This window comes from Dermochelys coriacea, chromosome 7 (genome assembly GCF_009764565.3).
Source record: "Dermochelys coriacea isolate rDerCor1 chromosome 7, rDerCor1.pri.v4, whole genome shotgun sequence".
In the NCBI taxonomy this organism is placed as follows: Eukaryota; Metazoa; Chordata; order Testudines; family Dermochelyidae; genus Dermochelys; species Dermochelys coriacea.
In genome coordinates, this window is record NC_050074.1 from 9,573,030 (window position 1) to 9,595,516 (window position 22,487).

Below are 22,487 nucleotides of genomic sequence, written 5' to 3' on the forward strand. Positions count from 1 at the left end.
TCCTCCTGTATGAAGAAGGATAATTTGAAAAATCAAGAAGAAGGAAACAATGGTTATTCTAGTCAACCCAAACTGGCTATGCTTCTCAGACCTAGTAGAATTTTCAAGAGACCTCCAGTCCATCCTCCCAGCAAACTCTTATTCCAAGGATTGCTCCTCCTTCCCTACCCAGATTACCTGAACCTGACTGCTTGGCTACTGAGTAACAAGCCTAAACAAATTGAGATACTTTCCCAAAACAACAGTGACCTTCCTAGACTCCCACAGACCTTCCACCACTTTGACCTACGTAGGAGTGTAGACAAAGTCTCTTACTAGTGTTGAGATAACAAGATCAGCTCCAGGAAACCAGATGACCCAGATCTGCTGGATTTATTAGAAATAGCCTAGATTTGGTCTTAAGATCTCCTGCAATTACATCTGATATCTTATATCTCAACAGTAAACAGTGTCATAAATATAGGCTCATGCATGTCTCTGGTAGACCTCCCAGTGCTATCTAAGTGCCTTACAGTAGTATGTCTATCCATACTAACAATCAGGCTTATCTTCCAGACCACTGTGCATTCAGCTTTCATAACTCATCCATCTGCATTGGAGTTATCTAATTTCCCATATTTTCTCACCATAAATACATGCTTGATGGTCCAAATCACTTTTTTAGAAGAGTTTCTGAAACCTCTGTTAGAAGACATGAACCTTACTACATATTCCAGGAGGATAAGATGATACTTCATACTCCAAAGTCATTTGTTACTAAGGTTAACTCTTTCTTTCATACATCACAGGATATCGCTCTTCCTCATTTTGCCCAAAGTCTTAACATGACAGAGAAAAAGCTGGAGATGAAAAGTGCTGTTAAGATTTAATGGGGTAGAAACAATCAGTCCAGGGAAATGTCAGTCGTCTCCTTTTACTCTAAACACCAAGGCTTAAAAGAATTTAAATCTGCTCTAGGTAGATGGGTGAAATGTTGCATTTTTGAAACACATGCAGCTGGAGATAAAATGGCCCCAGATTGAATTCTGAATGTCCCAGAGCAGCTTTCTGGGCAGAGAGGGCATCAGTCAGCACACACAAGTAATCTATAAGGCCACCCACTTGGTCACCAATCAACACCATTATACATCATAATCAGCATCAGTATCCTCTAGAACCATCACTTATTTTAATGAGATTGCATATTTTGGGTAGCAATTCAGCTGCTTCATTCTTAAATTTCTTCTTCACTTTTAGATGTGTGCCATCCGGTCCTGAGGATTTGAATCTCTTACATTCTATATGTATAGGTGTCTCTACTGTAACCCAGAGCAACAAAAGTTGTGTCGTGTTGTTCAGGTTATTGTACCCTCTGCAATTCCTCCCAGTTCTTCTGGTGGGAAGCAGTGGGATTTGCTCACCCTTGGAAGTGAGAGAGGGTTCTTTCCTACACCCAGAAATCTCCCAAGACCTGTGTAGCTCTCAGGGAGCTACTAGAGGCAAGGGCCATTACACTGCGCCTTTGAACTTCCTCTAGGCTCCATGGTAGCATGGTCACTACCCCATTCCAAAAAAACCATTAGAGATGCTATAAAAGAAACTGAGAGTCATGGGTGAGAGACATGTCCTGGATCAGAATCTGGCTAGGAGAAAGAAACAAAGAGCTAGGAATAAATGGTCAGTGTGCAATGTGGGATAAAGTTGAACAGTGAGGTGACTGTGCATTAATAATCTGGAAACAAGAATAAACCGTGAGGTAGCAACATTTTGCAGATGACTCAAAATTATTTAGGTTAGTCAAGAGTAGAGAAGATTATGCCTAAGTCCAGGGGGACCTACCAGAGTTAGGTACCTGAACAACATGATGGCAGATGAAATCTATTGTTCACATGTGCAGGGTGATGCACATTAGAACAAATAATTTTAACTACTCTCGCACATTGTTGCTTTCCACAAATAACTGAATATACTCAAGAAAAAAGCCAGGGGTCTTGTGGAGAGCTCAGTGCAAACATCGGCTCGGTGTACAGTGGTGAGCAAAATAAAATGGTAGGATGTCTGAAGAAAAGGATAGAAAATAATGTTAAAGGTATTATAGTGCTATTGTATAAATCAGTTGTATGCCCTCACCTTGCATATTGGATTCAGCTCTGGTCAAAACATCTCAAAAAAGATAAAGAGTAGAAATAGAAGTGGTCCAGAGATACTTCCATATGGAGACAGATTGAAAAGGGTTAGGTCTGCTTAGTGTAGAGAGGAGTCAAATAAGAACATGCATGATAGACACGTACAAAATAATCACTGGCACAGGAAAGAAGGAACTTCCCTAACTATATTTTAATGACAGGTTTCAGAGTAGCAGCTGTGTTAGTCTGTATTCGCAAAAAGAAAAGGAGTACTTGTGGCACCTTAGAGACTAACAAATTTATTTGAGCATAAGCTTTCGTGAGCTACAGCTCACTTCATTGGATGCATTTTAATGTGCGTAGAGGGTTAAATCATGACCCCTGGGACAAACTGTGCAGAAGATTAATGGGGTGTGAGATGCCCCCTAACTCACCTATGTGGGCTACCTTTGCCATGCGCCATAACGAGCAAGGGAGGGGAGCTCCTGACAGCCATTACAGCCTTTCCCATATAGGTGGGCAGGGACTGGGCAGGCTCGAGCAGGAGTGGGTGAAGCTTTCACTCTGCCACCCCTTTACCGCGCCTCGGTCCTTGCAGCTGAGCTCAGGCAAAGGATGCAGTAGGGACTGAATTGTGACTCTGTCATAATTTGGTCCCTGGTCTACTTCTGGGACAGCACAATGCACATGTCCCCTTACTCTGGGCCTGTGGGAATGCCGTGATCTAGTCCTTAGGGTTAGTGAAAAGTGCTGCATTGACAGTCCTGGAGTATGAAAGCTTATGTTTATCCACCCAACCGGCTGCGGCAGTGCGAGCTCTCTGAACTTCCCCACCCATGGCCCTCAGTGCTGTTCTGGATGTATCGGCTCTACAGGGTGATTGATTCATTCAGGAATTCATTCAGTTTCTTGTCCCGTTTGCTACAATGCCAATAAGGGTGCCAATTAGTTCCACTAATGGTGGACGTTTCTGTGAGAGGTCCACAAACTCACCAGGAGCTAGACTTGAGAGAGTCTGCTAATCTCATAAACCACCAAGCCAGTAACATAGGCCAAGTTTGCTAACAAAAGACGTGGTGTCCCAGCAGCAATCTCTTAACCCAGGGGTGGGCAAACTTTTTGGCCCGAGGGCCACATCAGGGTGCAAAACTGTATGGAGGGCTGGGTAGGGAAAGCAGTGCCTCCCCAAACAGCCTGGCCCCTTCCCCCTCTCCACCCCCTTCCACTTCCCTCCTCCTCAGAACCCTGACCCATCCAACACCCCTGCTCCTTGTCCCCTGACTGCCCCTCACCGGGACTCCCACGCCCTATCCAATCCCCCGTGTTCTCCGAACCCTGACCGCCCCAGAACCTCTGCCCCATCCAACTGCTCCCTGTCCCCTGACTGCCCCCTTGGACGCCCTACCAATTTTTTCACCACCACGCGCCGCCACCACCCCCTTACCATGCTGCTCAGAGCAGCAGGAGCTTGCAGCCCCACTGCCTGTGTGGCTGTGGGGGAGGGGCCAGGGGCTAGCCTCCCCGGCTAGGAGCTCAAGGGCCAGGCAGGATGGTCCCGCAGGCTTGATGTGGCCTGTGGGCCATAGTTTGCCCATCTCTGTCCTAACCTGTCCATTTACCAAAACACAGATAGCGAGTGCATAAGTATGACTATATTATAGAGAGAACGAGCAAGGGTCACACCCAGGAGAATGGCATTGTTCAGATGTTAATCAGGAGTTGTAGACTTGGGCACTTGGATGTGTTGTGGTAGACTCCTCACTACCTTTGAGCCTTTGTTTCATGAGGTTTTTTTTGTTTTGTTTTTTTTTAATTCTCTTCAAAAATATTTTCTTTGTGTATTGCTACATTCAGCATTGGCCTAACTCTGCTGCCAATGAAGTCCATAGTAAAACTCCCATTGACTTCAATAGAGTTAAGTCAACTCTGAGCATGTGTGAAAATTCCATCATATATTGCCTGCTACATGTAGCTTTTTAAAATATATTGAATATAAATGCAGGCACACCCCACAGTGAAGAGGTACAGATGTGTGTCTGAGCCAATGCAAGAGATCTTGATTTGTATTTCCTCTGACTTGTACCACAAGCACCCATCAACAAGCTGGCAATGTGGTGCTTTATGATGTATTAAAACACTGTGGGTTCAGTTGCTCACACAGATGTGGGCACTGGCACTGGTAGGAGGAATTTAAAGGGCTTGACTTCTCTGTGGATAGATACAGTAGTATGTAGATAGCCAAGGCAACCTGTATACAGAAACATCTCAACCAGTTCTACCTTGCTTGCTATAAATCAAAAAGTTGCTTTCCAGCAGAAATGACCTTTGATTAGGAAAATTACTTTAAAATAGTGTTTTCCATTAGGCGTTTTTCATGTGTTTCATATGGAGGTTGGTTCCAAGACCCTCCACCTGCATGGAAACAGTACTTTTTTCCTTTGACATCATTTATTTTTCTCCAGGAGTTAGTGGCTGTGGACGAACACTTTGATATAGTTTTTATTGATGCTGATCAAAGAAATGCCATTAATGACTACAATTTTGTCATGGATAACCACTTGCTGAGAATGGATGGAGTGATCTGTGTGGAGAATACTCTCATGAAAGGACAAGTCTACCTGGAGAACATATCTGATGAAAATATATTAGCTGTCAGAAAATTAAATAATATAATTAATTCAGATCCTCGCGTTGAGCAGGTTAGTGCTATACAATTAGTTCAGGGTTATATTGGTATTGTAAGCATCTATGAAATTGCTTCAGCAATATTATTTTTTAAGAGTCCTGGAAGTAGGCTGTCTCACTCTTGCTGTCTATTCCCTACAGTAGTGGCCACGCTATAAAACTTACTTTGCTCAGTTCCAGCAAGGTATGCAAGAGAACCAAAAAGGAGTCATTATATTATTCACCCAGTGGAACACTAAGCCTGATTTACTAGATCCAAATGGTTCATACTGTGCATCATCATGCTCTATTGTGTCATCAGAAATAGTTGCCTTCAATTGCAGAAGAGGGTATTTGACACTTTAACTATCCAGGCCCTGACACCTACTCTTAATCACTAAGTCACCCTGGTACCTAGCCTGCACATCTTGTTTTCTTGTGTTTGGACAGTGGCGTTCGGTCTACAAGATGCTGTTATTTTCACTAAGGTATGGTTGCCATCTAGACAATGGCACCAGGTCACTAGTTCAGGCCTGCAAATCATACTGGTGGAGCATAAAATGTAATTTATATACCGAAGTACACAAACAGTATTAGGTAAGATTGTCCAGAGAATATTCACTCATTATTATTAAGCTCCAAGAGTAATCTACAAGTCCCAAAGAACATAAAATCTCATTCAACAATCAAAATCAGATGTACTGGAAGTCCCAGAGGCTATGTCTTGTTTATAAAACTGGAAGACAAAATGGCATTTTTATTGATCTAGCATTTGTGAAAATAGTGAGTCTTGAATGGGAACATGAGGTAAGATGGAGGACTTTCATACTGGGATAGGATGGGACTTTCATTGCAGGGAGCAACATGCAAAGAGAGAGCCACCATAATACCCAGCATGGGCCTAGCCCAAACCCAGTAAAGTCCATGGAGACTTTGCCACATAGTTCAATGGGCCTTGGCTCAGGCCCAATGTGGTGTGCCCTGAAGTCAAAATGGTTCAGTATTGATTTGGACACTTGTGTTTTTCCAGGTTATTTTACCTGTGCAAGGCGGAATGAGTGTCATCCGAAGGAGCCGTGCACACGCAGATAAGGTGATTGAATCAAAGGTGTGTATTTTCTCTCCATAAGCAGTATAGGTGAAATCCTGGCCCCGCTGAAGTCAGTGGAAAAATTCACATTGATTTCACTGGGGCCAGGATATCACCCTTTGTTTTCACGTTATGCATTAGAGAGGCAATCTCATTTGAAGACTGTATCCTGCATGCATCACTTTCCCCAGTAATTGCCTAAAGAGTAAGAATATTAAAAGAAACCAGTATCGGAGTGAGGCATGTCATAAATTATAATGTGCGGTGGGGCAGCCAGCTTGCCATTTCCCCCCTCCTACCCTACCCCTTTATGTCTACTTTATGCAATATGCACCTAGTTTCCCTCCCCCACTGTTCCCTGGATAAAAGCCTCCCACCTTGCAGGTCCTACAGCTCCATCCCGAGCCTGAACATCTACACTGCAGTTAAACAGCTCCCCAGCCTGAGCCCCAGCCAAGAGCTCAATTCAGCTTGCACAGGCCAGCCACAGACATACTTGTAGTGGAGGGGTTGAAGGTACATTGTGCCTTTGGAGGTGTTATGCCTTTGACATTCACAATGACGCCTGGGCATGCAAGGGAATTCACTGTGAAGTGCGCTATGCTACACTTATGTGACTAGAGCATCCAGTGAAATTTTCAGCAGCAGAGCCATTCTACCCCATTGCCTTGCCCCTCCATACCCCCTCTGGAGCTGATAGCTCTGCTGGCATTTGGACTTCACTGAACTGGGCAGCCTGATTTCAATCCTACCTTTTGCACCAAAGTAATGGGGCAGGAAGGAACAGCTCCCAACACATTCTACCCCACACCCTAACACACGTGAGAAGTGTGCCCTTGTTGCCAAGGAGGCTGACTGCATATTGGGCTGCATTAGTAGGATCATTGCCAGCAGATCGAGGGAGGTGATTATTCCCCTCTATTTGGCACTGGTGAGGCCAAACCTGGAGTATTGCATCCAGTTTTGGGGCCCCCCCACTACAGAAAGGATGTGGACAAATTGGAGAGAGACCAGCGGAGGGCAATGAAAATGATTATGGGGTTGGGGCACATGACTAATGAGGAGAGGCTGAGGGAACTGGGCTTATTTAGTCTGCAGAAGAGAAGAGTGAGGGGGGATTTGATAGCAGCCTTCAACTATCTGAAGGGGGTTCCAAAGAGGATGGAGCTAGGCTGTTCTCAGTGGTGGCAGATGACAGAACAAGGAGTAATGGTCTCAAGTTGCTATGGAGGAGGTCTAGGTTGGATAATAGGAAACACTATTTCACTAGGAGGGTGGTGAAGCACTGGAATGGGTTACCTAGGGAGGTGGTGGAATCTTCATTCTTAGAGGTTTTTAAGGCCCGGCTTGACAAAGCCCTGGGTGGGATGATTTAGTTGGGGTTGGTCCTGCCTTGAGCAGGGGATTGGACTAGATGACCTCCTAAAGTCTCTTCGAACCCTAATTTTCTATGATTCTATAATTTGTGTGTGTGTGTGGGGGGAGGCTAATGGGTTTAACATAACTGAATTTTGACCTTCAGTGCATTGTGGTGTTTTGCTACAGAAAGAACTGGTGAAAGATGATGTCTTTTGGGGCTATAACAGATGTCACATCCTTGATCGCTTGCGTTTGGATGGCAAAGTGGCCTATGTAACAGGTGGAGGCCAGGGGATAGGAAGAGCCTTTGCTCATGCACTGGGGGAAGCAGGTGCTAAGGTAGCCATTGTTGATCTGGTACTTGCAAAGGCGGAAGTGGTAGCAGAAGAGCTCAGCCTGAAAGGTAAGCAGTGTACTAATTCTCTGATTGCTCTCATACATGCACTTCTACAGTGCTTATCCCTGTAATGTCTGTGTGCTTTGTTATTTTAAACTTTCGTAGCTGGTGGCTTGTTGAAGAACATCTTGCATCGAGTTTTGATGCACAATAAGTCAAACAGCAAAGCAAAGAATTTCCAAATAGCACACACATGCCACAGTTGCCGAGAGTGATTGCCTCACGCAGCATCTTAGCACTGCCTCAGCAAGCAATAACCAATGTCACATTGCCTGCTTATGTTACCTCACAGAGTATGCGCAACCAGGAAAGCAAATTACTGTGTATAAAACTCTTTATCCAGGGTACCTGAAGGAAAAACAGCATACAATAAGCCATGACTGACGGGCACAGAGAATAGCAATCTTTTATTAATAAGTGCTATATAATATACATCAATCAGCCAGAAAAAGAGTTGTTCCATATGTTATATCATGTGGCAGCTAAGGCACTTAAGACTTGCTAATAAAGAACAGCCAGACACAGCCAATGCACCTGTTAATACATATCCCAACTACAGCTTCTCCTTTCGCGCACACAACCAATCATACGGCCACAAACACGTCATGGGTGCGTAGGGTAATTTTTTTTATGGCATGAATCTGTCTCCTGTATATCTAATAATTGTGGGCCAAAGGCTTCAGTCGTTGTTCAGAATCCATTAGCCTCAATGAGGATTTTGCCTATGAAAAGGCTGCAGGCATTGTCTGTGTGACTTTACTTCCACTCGCTGCATTGTAGAGTAGCCGTCATTGAGGAATGATTTGTTCGCAGGGCAGAAAGCAAGGAGAGGAGCTAGGGAAAGGGCCGAAGAGAAGCAATGCTGATCATGCCTGAGATTTTTAAGGGGGTCAGCTAGTTACATGTAACTTTGAGGGATATGCCAGACATAAACATACTAAAAAACAAGATTTTCAGGACTGCCTGACTTTAGGTGCCCAATTTGGGACCCATTGAAAGGTCCTGATTTTCAGTGGCCAGGGTAGCCAGCACATTCTGAAAATCTGGCCTGTTAATTTTTGGGTGCCGATCTTTTTAGAGCCATCCAAAATCATCAATTGTCACTTTTGAAAACATTGGCCATAGTTCCTCAAAACATGCATGAGTGAAAAGCATAGAGGTCAGATATAAGTACACAATACTGACATACATCACAAGTAAAATCCCAAACAATAGGTGAAATCTTCTACAAACCACTTACATTTTGTGTTTTTATTACTAAAATAGGACCTAAAATTCAATTCCTCTCCAAAGACATTTGCAAATATGATAAAGCTAAACTATATTCATAAAGGAAACATAGACAATTGGAAATAGAGTTTTAATGAGAAAAGAGATGAAGTATCACTCATTTTATAATTCCTCTTGTGAAAGTACATCCAACCCTTCCGCTACATCGGATTCTTCGATATCATCAAAGATGTAACTTCGTTCAGGAAAGTGGGGTACTGCCATCTGGGCCAGTATTCTAATATTTGTGTAAACGGATATTGTAATAGACTGTATGCTACTGCAGGGAGGATCTAGGTCAGTTTTTCTGTGGTGTATTAGTTGAAGTAGAAATTTTCCTTCTAAAATGAAAATTGGTTGTGAAAAGTACATTTGCAGCATTGCAACACAAATTTGGTTCTTATGCAGAACAGCTGGAGTGCAAGCAGTGGCAATAAAACTCCTTCCGCTGTCCTGCCTTAGTGCCTCAGTCCATTTCCTGAGGGCAAATCTCCATCAGAGAGAGGAGTGTTTTAGACTCCATATTTATACAAGCCTTGGTCTCTCTAGTAAGACTGTTTAAAAAGGTGCTAGTTTATGCAGCAGAAAGAGGACTAAGTGATGAGAGACTCATTTTACCTAGGTCATTGAATTACCAGCCTAATGGTAAGGCTTTGACTACTGGGTCTGGCCATTGGATCTTTGACTTTGTAATGGGATTCAGAGCTTCAGTTCTAGGTCATTGTTTTAGATCAGAATAAATTCCTTGAGATATCCAGTTATTCCTTCCTGAAAAAGTTTCATATTCTTGTGCACCAAAGGTATAGGATCTTGGAACATAGCTACTCCTTGAATGTTAACTAGCCTTTTGGACATGCTTTCACGGTTAGATTATATGTATCAAGTGGGATATTCTGAAGGAAATGGGTTATTTGAGGAAAACATGAGACTTTCTTGGAGATGACACACTTTGACTGTTGGCAAACTCCTTTTGGAAACCTAGTTTAACTTTTCTGTAGCACAGTTTCACCAGAGGAGTTTTTCATTCTTTCCTCAACTGATGCCCAGTGTTTCTCAACCAAGGGTTTGTGTCTCCTAGGGGGTTCACAGAAAGCAATCAGAGTGGTAGTAAGGCATGTCATTTTTTTATTACAATCTAAAGCAAAGAAAAAAACTTCATCTCTCTCACTCCCTGCACATCCTTGCCCTTTAAGGTAAAGAATTCACTGTCAACCTTTAAAACAGAACTGGTTTGAGGATGACAATTCTGTTTTGCAACAACTTGAAAGTTTTGACATTTGTTTCCGATCTGCAATGGAATGAAAACAATTTTTTAAAAAGTTTTTGTAAAACTGAATTGTGTCCGTGTCCATTTTTGGATCAAAATGGTCAGGTTTTCAATTTCTCTCTCTCTCTCTCAGAAGTGACCTGAGAGTCCATCCTGGACCCCAGTAACCTTTCCACTGAAAACTTCTTCAAAACTGGGGGTTGGACTAGATGACCTCCTGAGGTCCCTTCCAACCCTGATATTCTATGATCCTATGAAAATCAATATGTCTCCATTAAACATTTTTGGCTTTGATGAAACAATATTTCGATTAAAATACATTTAATTGACAATGTTCTGACCAGCTCTGTTCTCGCGTAAATTATATGGGTTTTTCACTTTTTCACGTTTTTCACTTTTATTTTTATAGTAAGTGTAAGGGAGTCATGGCAGTTTTTGATTTCAAATTAAAGGGTCACTAACTTGAAAGGTTGAGAAATACTGCCCTGCATCATCACCTGATTGATCTTTTCAGAGTCTTTCAATGTGGGTTTCACTCCTAAGAGTTCTTTACATTTGTGCAGTTTGTGTATTCTGTATCAAGGAACATTTTGCTGCCTTCATTAATGGTGCCATCACCCCAGAATGAGTTTTAGACATAGAAACATGGCAATCCCAATCTTTGGCTTGTGCTAGGCATTATACACACACATAACAAGACAGTCACTGCTACAGAGGACTAAATCAAGTGCTTCACTCCTTTGCAACAGTCTCTTTGGCTGGTTTATCCTGAAAGCTGTTTCCATGAACTCTGCAAAGTTTATCCACTGTTGCAGAAAAAACTGTTCCAAGTTCAGTGCATGTGTAACCCATGTCTGCTTCATATGGCACTCTGTCCTCCTCTAGTGTCATCTAACCCAGCTAGAGATTGATGAGTCTGCTTCAGCCTTGGCTAATAGCCATGTGGCTTTTAGCTCATGCAGGAGAGGCTCATGCATTTAGCTCTAGTGGTCCCAGGTTCGATCCTGCCCACCGACGACTGGAGTCTGTTGACATTATACATGCCGTATCTAGGGCTTTGAGAGAATTCTGCAATAAACTGACTCATAACATACAATTTAAGGCCCCCAATCCTGCAAACACTCCCATGACTAACTCTGTGCATCGGAGAAGTCCCATTGCCTTCATGTGTGTTGAATGACCAGAATCAATGGGGACTGATTTAGGTGCCTGAAATTGTTCATCTCAACAAACATCTGCATCAGGACTTAAATAGACGGTTTTAGCTCTGAATTGTCTTGGATATATAGGCTCAGAACGCGGATACTACTTTAAGACTATATTTCTAACTCTTTAATTTTCTTTTTAGTATATTATTTTAAGAGGGAAAAGTCCAGTTTCTTTGCCCTTTCAGGCACTAGAGCAATTTAATGGATTTGATTAGTAGTGGCTAAATTTGGTAAGCTATTTTTAATGAGAAACCACATTTCAGTCCTTTGCTAGATGCTCACATATCACTCCCATTAGCATTAACGGCAGCTGGGGATACATACCTGGGGAAAGCAGAATTTCTGAATTGTTTGATGTGATGCTTGGATCCTATAGGGGGACTATTCTCTCACTGAAGTATGTGCACAAGTCCTGTTAACTTTAATGGGAGTTACACGGGTGCATCAATGGAAGATCAGACCCATATGTTAGCTATTTAATTTCCTGATTTAAGTGTGACTTTGATAAGGTACAGTAATTATTATTATCTATTCTCCACAATCACTACATTGCAGCAAAAATATTATTCATTTTGTTGTGAAACACTTTTATTTTATGTAGCGGGGGAAAAAGAACTCTAGCAACGTATCACTGCGGGTGGGAGTCGGGATGCTGAAATCTTGCAAAAAAGAGGAGGTGAAAATGAACTTGATGAAATTCTGTGTAGGGTAAAATAGGGTGAACTCTGGAAAAAAAAATCTTCTTTCTACCTATGAATACAAGATAAGGCCCTGATTCTGCAATCTTATCAATGTGGCTGGATTTCCAGTGCAGTCAGTCAGACTCCATGCAGGCACAGAGGTCCATCTCCACAGATTGGATTGCAGGACTAGTGATAACACAGAAATATGTTTACATTTTGCTACCTATATATTAAGGTTTGAGACAAACCAACACAGGTCAATGGACAGTGGTGTAGGGTACCAGCTACTCCTCAATGGAGATATTTTTGGCACCACAGCACATCGGCACCAAGGTGTATGAAGAATGAATAGCCTGGTTGTTGGGTCATATGCATGAACTGAAAGGCAGATTTCTGGACCTAAAAGCATAAGACTCTACTTCGTCAACTAATGGACCAAGTCTGTTAGCATAGAAACAAAAGCAGATATACAGATGGAGCTGGTCAGCATTTTTGGATTTTTGAGTTTTCAGCAAAATTTGTCATAAAACCTGTCGATGTCAATGCAAAGTTTCATCAGTTTTATGGGGGCTTTGGCAAGCATTATAGCACATCAACATTTTCCCATTATCCAATATGTTGAAAAAAGTCAAAATGACAACATTCTGAGAAGCCAATGCTGTTTTTAAATTCCCACTTTTCTATTTTTTTTGATCTGCTCCTCTTTAGATGTGATGTATTCATTAGAGGGGAAGAAAAAGCCAAAATTTGTTACACACTTATACCCATGTTTGCCTATAAAGTTAATAAAAACAATGAAAAGATTATAGGAACACCAATTATTTACACGCTTAGAAGACAGTTTAGGAGTAGATGGAAATGTTAGATAATTTTGATTATTTTCAGTGTATTTATCACATACACTGTATAAAAGAATACTGTATCCCTAGGCTCTGTTTGCCAGAAGCTGGGAATGGGTGATGGGATGGATCACTTGATGACTACCTATTCTGTTCATTCCCTCTGGGGAACCTGGCATTGGCCACTGTCAGAAGACAGGATACTGGGCTAGATGGACCTTTCGTCTGACCCAATATGGCCGTTCTTATGTTCTTGTGTGTAAATTCATCTCTGGTGGCCTGATCTGATCTGGCAAGCTCTGTGTGTGCTTACTGGATCAGGCCCACAGGTGAGTTTGGTGGCAGAATGCTGATCTTCCTCCCAGTTCACGCCTTGCTCTGGGGCATAGGCATCCAGACTCCTAGTGTGGGATTACCATGCACATATATATATATATATATATATATATATATATATACAGGAGGGTGCAGCTTTTTGCCACCTGCACCGCCCCACCCCCAAAAGACTCTGGGGCTTTCCTATAATGCTTCAGAAGACATATATTATGACATTTTTTCTTGGGAAAAGACTAGGCATTTTCCTTTTTGACATATTATATGGCTCATTTTTCAGTTATTGACTATTTCCTGTTTTTATTAATAAACCACACGAGAGCAGATCTATTATGATCCTGTTTATAATATATAATTTCTTCCCTGTCCATTGTTTCTTCCTCATAGACTACTGATCTATGCTATAATTATAAAGGCTGTCTACCCTCCTGTGAATTAATTCCCAGTCAAGCAGAACACTTGGGCATATGCTTAATGTTAAGCAAGTCTGTAGTTTCATTGACTTCAGGTGCTCCGTTGGATTGGAGCCTTAGAAAAAATAAGGTTTCACATTTTATTTAAAATCAACTTTCTAGCATATGCAGTAATAAAACATGAAATGCAACATCTGCATTGGAATAATTTTTGATTGAGATTGTACATGTGCAAAAGGCAAGATATGCAAAGTTATTGATTTATTTAACAGTCACATTTCACATCCATAGGGTACTTTTACAGCTATTTACTAATTACATTAACTTTTGTGCTTTAATGTGTAGCTGCGATGGCACCGAATTAGTTACTATGAGCACCATAATTTTGAATATTTAGATTTTCATGTTTAAATCACAGCTATAGTTCTGGATGGCTTTTGTATACACTATAACACATTAAAGAAATACGTACACTCCAAACTCTAAAAACCTGATGTTTAGAATCAGTTTGGCTGACAAATTTATTTGATTTCAGTGGCATCTGGGGTTCACTGTAAAAACATCTGTAGCACAACAGATAAAATATTCCTCTGTTTTGTCTTGTTTATGAGCTAATAACTGTCATCTGAAAGAGATACACTTTGATCCATAGCACTTAGAGAATTGTTGGAATGACCATCACTTTAGTTGATAAGCTGCAGTTAAACTTTTGAACAGAAGATGGTGTAGTATTCAAAGATTCATTCAACTGGAGAGTCAGAACTCTGATTTTAAATAAGTTGATTGTGTATTAGACTACAGTAAGTGCAGTCTACCAAAGTTAAAGTTAAAAACTTTTTAAAAGATTCATTTCCCAATGCATCATGCTTCCATTAATAGCATATAATTTGCTGTCATCAGTGGAGTGGTGATTAAACTGGTTTTGTTGTTGTTTGTTTTAAGAATTAGTAACTAGTTACACAAGAAAGGATACCTTGTTTTCTGTGAATGCCTGTATTTGTTTTATCAATCTCATTTTAATCTAGGGATAAAAAGCATTGCATTGGCAGCAGATGTAAGCAAACCTGAAGATGTGCAAAGGATTCTGGATGTGATTGTAGCTAGGTGGGGCACAGTTGATATTGCCTGTAACAATGCTGGAATTAACATGAATTCTGCAAGTGAAGATACTTCACTAGAAGAATGGGACAAAACTTTTAACGTTAATTTACGAGGCTTGTTTTTGTGCTGCCAAGTAAGTATGAGGATCTGTACTATTTTCCACAGAAATGTAGCTGTTTTCTGAGCATTTGACTTACCCAGAGGTTTAATAATATTCTTGTTGCTAATTATCAACATAAAATCAAACGTATATTGGTGGGTGTTAATAACAGTTTGTCTATGTATCCGTAGGCTTGGCCACATTAGATTTTTGTCAGTAAATGTCGATTTCAGCAAACAAATGCAAACTGATGAAAAAATATTTCCATCCATAACAACTGAAATTCACAGCTAGGCAAAGTAAGAAAAATGCTGCCCAAGAACTTACTTAGAGTTGAAGGATATTTACTTTGTGTATTTTGACATGTGATGTTGACAATTTGTGTTTTAATGGTTATCAAGCTTTAACTTTTTTATATTTCCATGTCTTTTGTCATTAAATAATTGTCTGACTCCCCCCCATAATTTCCCACATCTTGGGAAATTTAACTAAATAAAAATTGCACACCATTATCAGTTTTAAGCATTTTTTCAACTGTGAAAATTTAAATAGATAAAAAAATTAAAATGCTTAAAAATAACCATTGATATTATCTGTTGAAATTATAAAAAAAATAAAAATTAAATTCTGCTGACACTGTGAATCAGGTATACATTTAGGCCAAGATTATCAAAAGTAGTTAGTAATTATTGGGTGTCCAGTGTGAGACGCCTTAAAAAGAGACCTGATTTTCAGAGGCCGGGTGCTCAAAACTTCCTGAAGATCAGACCCTTTTGTGGGATATCAGTTGGAGTTCCCAATACAATATTACTACTCACCTTTTGAAAATTTTGGCAACACAGTAGCTGAATTAAAATGACAATAGAAATTTTTCTGCATCAGCCATTTTATATCAAATTTTTACATTGTGCACTTTAAAAAAAATCCATAAACTCTTCTGAAAAGTGAAGACTAATTTATTATCATGTAATTATTAGCACAATCACAAAAGGGGTCACTGGTCTTTCCTTTAATTTCTGTCATAGGCTGCAGGCCGCATTATGCTGAAGCAAGGATATGGGAAGATAATTAACACAGCATCTATGGCAAGTTTAATAGGTGAGTGATGATATCTAACAGTTGTGCTTTAGAATCCGTATTTTAATTACTACCAATGCTATTTGAATCAATTAAACCTGTACTGGGAAGGAGTAAATCACTGACATTTTGTATTAGGGGAAAATGTACTACAAAATTTTTATGATATAATTTTTCAACATTTATCTGTCCTCCATGTTTTAGAGCACATATTACTTTTTTATAGAAAAGGTGGAGTTACCCTCCTTGAGTCTGACACATTAATTATGGAAGAAACATGTTGGTGTAACTCCCTTAATCTGAGCACAATGTATGACATTTCCGAAAACTGTGCCTTGCTAGAGTTTACAGTCTATCCAAAAGCTTTTCACTCTTCCCTTAACTGCAATACCAGTTGTTCTATTTCATTATGTCGCCAACAGGCGTCTCCACTAACACTGCTGTATCAGCAGTGTCATCAAAGAGCCAATAAACTATTGTTGGAACATATGGAACGAAATCCCAACTGCTGAGCTAATCTGGGAAGCAGTTACATGCTGGTGAACTGAAGCCCATGTAACAAAAATTGATCAATTACACAAATTAAGCATAGTCCTTTAGGAATTTATTTTATTGGTCTGGACATCTGTCGCAGTATTGTCCTAATCCAAAAATCAAATGGTGCCTTCAGTTACCAAGTTAGACAAGAAAATCTAGTAGCTATAAAAGTACAACAGAAAACCCCTATATTAATATCATCTCCATCTGCTGAATGTTACATAAATATTCAGTCTTTTTATTTTCCTTGGGAATAACATTTATTTTTTACTGTGCCCAGTCTGACATTCTATGACATTCTGTTCAGTTTATTACATAGTAACTTTAAATATTTCTTCAAAAATGCATTTATAATGTTGTTAATCTTTTTACAAATGACATTACCAGCTGTTTTACTTATGGTTAAACACAAGAGTAGTCCCTTTCCCCAAGTATGGAGAATTGCAAATTGCACAAACAAAAATAAAAACGGAACTTCAAAGCTTTAAACTTGTTATGTGTTTTATACAGTGCCTAGCACAATGGGGTCCTAGTACGTGCCTGTGGTGCCGAGGTGCTACCACAATTTATATTAGAATAATAGCAACAACAATACAAGGCTTAATAGTAGATTTAGACACTACAGAATGTTAGGCAACAGCTGTGATGTAAATCCTTGGCTTTACATCAGCTGAGGATTTGCTCTTCTGAGTGTTAAAATGCCACTCTCTCTCTTATTTTTGTTGTTCAAAAGTGCTGTCCCTTATTTAAATAAATGAGTGATATTTCCAGAGAGAATATTTAAATTACAATTATCTTACTGAAACTGCAAACTGAGGGTCAGATTCTCAGTTGGCGTAAGTCAGCGCAGCTTGGTTGTCCATTTACAGCAGTTGACAATCTGGCCCTGAAGTACGTTAATCACAATTAGAAATCTTTACTGAAATATAAAAGAGTTTTTTTAAAGTGAAAATATCTTGTGAAAGGCAGCAGGAGTACACTTAAATGTCAAAGAATGTTAATCCAAGTGGGCCTAGTGAGACCAGTCATTAAGACGAGATGGAACGTGTTTACTTCATGAACCTGTTTGAATCTTGGCATTAACCCCCTCCCCCCGCCGAATAGTTCTAAAAGTATAACTGAAAATCATGATGTTCATATCGTGTCCATCTGCTGAATGTTAAATAAATATGTCGTTCGGTTATTTAAGTATGTTGGCCAACTGGCATAGTATGGAATGTTTCTAGAAATACTGGATAATTTTTCGTAGGTTGATTTCTCTTTGGTAGATACAACAAAATGAGCAGAGGAGAAACTCAGGGGAATTAATCCTATTGGATAGAATTTTGACTGTGGTTTCCCAGATATATTTCCCTAAAATAGTTTAATATAATCAAGCTGAGATTCTGCATTCAGTTTTGCCTGTATAAATTTTGAGTATCTCCAGTGGCTTCACCAGAGGTATTCCAGATATATGCCAGTGTAACAGAGAGCAGATGGAGTTACTCTGAGTTATCCAGGTGTAGCTAAGATCCCTATTTTTTTGCAGTGACTATCTCTGGTGGTAAGAGGGTTTATCCTCTAACATGTATAATGTTACATGCCTGTATCAAGGGCAGGGTGGAATCACTGAGCAAAGAAACAATGCCCCCAATCACTGAGCAAAGAAGCAATCCCATTGTATTAGATATTAAAAATATAACTCAGCCGATATTGGTATCATTTTTACCTACATTTCCCCCTGTATATGCAAAACAGTAGGGAATTTGTGAAACAGTAGGGAAATTAGCCCCCTTCTCCCAGCCCCACTCCTATAGAGCGGTAAGAGAAGTGACCTTTTCTAAAGTGTTCTCCACTGGGCTGAAGATAAATCTTTTCATTTATAAAGATGCTCTAGTCAATTTTTGATTGTGTGTGTGTGTGCTAAATTCTGTCTTTGTACACATGAGCAGTCCAGCTGAAGATAACAGCAGAAGTAAGGAGAACAGGATTTGGTAATATATACTTTAGTGCAAAAACAGTAGCGCTGTGAAAGCCATCCACTTTGTGACACCCTTTGGCTCGCTCTTGAGTGCTTTCAATTAAGAGGGGCCAAGTGTTTCAGGAGGTGTATATTTCATCTTCTAAATTGCTTTCCTTAACCCTTTCTGTAAAGAGAGACGCATTTAGAAGAAGGAACTCTAGAAAATATCTAATGAGCTTCTGTCCCAAAATCAGCAGGCAGATTCCAACATCTTACAGCAAATCTCTGTTTTAGTTTGTGCACACTGAAAACTGCAATGCCTTGATTGAGGAAGATGCAAAAGCCCTTATCCTCTTAGGAAACTCCAAGTTATTTGTTACAAACAGACAAATTGGGAAAGTTTAGCAATGACTGCTTTTGTGAGGTGACAAGGTTAACTACTACAGTTGTACATAACTTGGAGCTGGTGTACGGCAATAAATCAAGGAATTATATTCCACTCTATTTCAATGGCCCACATGGAGTGCTGCATCTGTGGTGTGATACATACACACACACACACACACACACACCCCAAATAAAAAAAAGAGCGAGAAAGGAGAAATATTTCCTCTAATAAAATCCTAATTATTTTGTTTTGGAAAAAAATAATATATGGAATGGACTTGGGTTTCAAACTACACAATGCATTATCTGACAAATGAAGGACCTTTCAAATCTTTAATGCATTCAGAAAGAGGAGGAACTATTAGCTATGTCCTGCTCTCTCCCAATGCTACACACACACAAGTTCTCAAATCTAAGTACATGAGAAGTCACATTGAAGTCAATGGCCCTACTCACATGCATACATTTAAATGTGCTATAGTGTTTGAAGAACTGGAGCCTATGTCATTTCAGTGTTTTTGCATAATCCAACAATATTGTTCTTTATTTACCGGCCTTTTCCAATACTTTAAGTTGCAACATTTATAAACAGTGGGTTTAGAGGATAAATGCAAGTCCTGGAGTATAGGAGAAGTGAGAACATAAAAACAGTCATTCTGGGTCAGCCCAATGGTCCATCTAGCCCAGTATCCTGTCTTCTGACAGTGGCCAATGCCAGAGGTGTCAGAGAGAATGAAAAGGACACTGCAATAACGGAGTGATCCATCCCCTGTTGTCAAGTCCCAGCTTCTGGCATTCGGAGGTTTAGGAACACCCAGAACATGGGATTGCATCCCTGACCATTCTGGCTGATAAAAATTGACGGACCTATCCTCCATGAATTTATCTAATTTTTTTTTTAAGCCAGTCATACTTTTGGCCTTCACAACATCCTCCTGGCAACTAAGTCCACAGGTTGATTGTGTTTTGTGTGAAGAAGCACTTCCTTGTGTTTGTTTTAAATCTGCTGCCTATTAATTTCACTGGGTGACCCCTGGTTCTTGTGTTATGTGAAGGGGTAAATAACACTTCCTTATTCACTTTCTCCACACTGTTCATTATTTTATAGACCTTTATTATATTCCCACTTAGTCATCTCTTTTCTACGATGAACTGTCCCAGTCTTCTTAATCTCTCCTTCTATGGAAACTGTTCCACATCCCTAATAATTTTTGTTGACCTTCTTTATATTTTTTCCAATTCCAGTGCATCTTTTTTTTGAGATGGGGCAACCAGAACTGTATACAGTATTCAAGATGTAGGCGTACAATGGATTTATACAGTGACATTATGAGATTTTTATTATCTCACCCTTTCCTAATGGTTCCTAACATTCTGTTAGCTTTTTTTTAATGCTGCAGCACATTGAGCAGATGTTGTGAGAGAACTATCTACAATGACTCCAAGATCTCTTTCTTGAGTGGAGACAGCTAATTTAGACCCCATCATTTTGTATGTAAAGTTGGGATTATGTTTTCCAATGTGCATTACTTTGCATTTATCAACACTGGATTTCACCTGCCATTTTCTTGCCCGATCCCCCAGTTTTGTGAGATCCTTTTGTAACTCTTTGCAGTCTGCTTTGGACTTATTTATCTTGAGTAATTTTGTATCATCTGCAAACCTTGCCACCTCATTGTTTATTCCTTTTTCCAGATTATTTATGAACATGTTGAACAGCACTGGTCCCAGTACAGAACCCTTGGGGTCTCTCTTCACTGTGAAAACTTACCGTTTATTCCTGCTCTTTATTTCCTATCTTTTAATCAGTTACTGATCCATGAGAGGACCTACCCTCTTATCCCATGACTGTTTACTTCGCTTACGAGCCTTTGGTGAGGGATCTTGTCAAAGGCTTTTGGAAAGTCCAAGTGCAGTATATCCTTTGAATCACCCTTGTCCACATACTAGTTGGCACCCTCAAAGAATTCTAATAGATTGATGAGGCACGATTTTTCGTTACAAAAGCCATGTTGACTGTTCTCCACCATATTATGTTCATCTGTCGTCTGATGATTCTGTTCTTTACTGTTGTTTCAATCAGTTTTCCTGGTACTGAAGTTAGACTTATGGGCCTGTAATTGCCAGAATCACCTCTGGAGCCTTTTTTAAAAAAGCTCTTATTTAAAGAGCTCTTTCTTGAGTGGTAAAAATTGGTAAAATTTTTAAAAATTGGCATTACATTAGCTTTTCTCCAGTTATCTGGTACAGAGGCTGATTTAAATGATAGGTTGCAAACCTTTTAGTAGTTCTGCAATTTCTTATCTGAGTTCCTTCAGAACTCTTGGGTGAATCTGGTACTTATAAGGGTGACATAAAATTGCTAGCTAAGCTGTTTTAATGCTCATTTTCAACCCTTGTTAGTTTACTGAATTTTCCTACCTGTATTATATGGTTCATGCCAGTAGTCACATGAAACTAAAACCAATTTGATATTCTAATACACCTTACAAAAATTCAGTAGTACAACTACCTTTAAAACACTTTAATACCAGACACTGTGTTTTTTTTACCTCATTAATGGTATTTAGTACTGATTTCCCTCAGTAAAAAAAGAATTACAGGTCAGTAATATTTAATATTAAAATGCACATGTTTAGATTTCACTGCTTTTTTAACAACTTTGTTTAAATAGGTCAGAATGGAAGCCAGGTAGCTAAAAATACTTGAGGAGCAGATCCTTAGCGGGTGTAAATTGCAAGAGCGGAATTGACTTCTACTGATTTTGGTGGCACTATGACAATTTACACCAGCTGAGGTTCTACTCTAAAGTAGTTTGTCCTTGAAACACTGGAAGAGCTCAGCGACGGGATAGAACTAACAGAACACCCAGCAGAAGCAAGCTTGAACATTGTAATTAACAAGCCGATCATTTTCCTTTGACTGACATGTGACATCTGTGAAACATTTTCAAAGGCTTCAGATTTTGAAAGTGGTAGATCATCTGAATTTTGGACACACACATTCACAACCCCACAAACACCTGATTAGATAATAGAGAGAGGTTATAAATTAAGCAGAATAACTTGTTTCAGGCAGTTACTTGTATGTGTGTATTATAAAAATTGTATGTGTTTGTGCATATGTTTATATTTATGCGATACAGCCAAATATTTTGAGTATGTTTTGTAATATCTATTTTTTGTAGTTCTAAAATCTGCAGTCTGTTTTATTGCTGTTTCTTCATTTTCTCTTCAATCTTTCAGCTGTTAATGCAAAAATATTAGATGGAATATATTATATTAGGAAAAATATAGATGTAGGGATTTGCTATATTAGAATTCCTTCATGTTACCTGCCAAACATCAGGGGAAAGGGCAGCTAGTTCATCTGTCCATGTTGTGATTTTTAGCTTCCCTGTGCATATTAATATGTGAAAAATCAATATTTCGTATTTCTGAATTATTCTAGTGCCTCACCCGCAGAAGCAGTTAGCATACAACGCCTCAAAAGCTGGGGTCGTAAAATTAACACAGACATTAGGAACTGAATGGATTGACAGGGGAGTAAGAGTCAACTGCATTTCCCCGTAAGTAAAATGTAGTCTCATTTTATAAAGTACAGAAAAAATGAAATGTTATAAGAAGTGTTCACTGCTCAAATTAAGAAAATCTAGGAAAACAAAGTTGCTAATTAGCAGGTGGATTGCATCCATTTTTATTTTGTCTTCTGTTTAA

The 22,487-nt window shown here is 39.7% G+C and overlaps 1 protein-coding gene across 1 annotated transcript in view; it reads left to right on the top strand.

Moving 5' to 3' along the window:
• LOC119858417 overlaps positions 1-22,487 on the top strand; it is a 42,386-nt gene that overhangs the window by 11,573 nt on the left and 8,326 nt on the right. The window contains exons 5-10 of the mRNA XM_043518638.1: positions 4,568-4,804; positions 5,800-5,845; positions 7,382-7,621; positions 14,653-14,861; positions 15,854-15,926; positions 22,222-22,339. Of these exons, the coding sequence (XP_043374573.1) occupies positions 4,568-4,804; positions 5,800-5,845; positions 7,382-7,621; positions 14,653-14,861; positions 15,854-15,926; positions 22,222-22,339 (923 nt within the window). The remainder of the gene's footprint in view (positions 1-4,567; positions 4,805-5,799; positions 5,846-7,381; positions 7,622-14,652; positions 14,862-15,853; positions 15,927-22,221; positions 22,340-22,487) is intronic.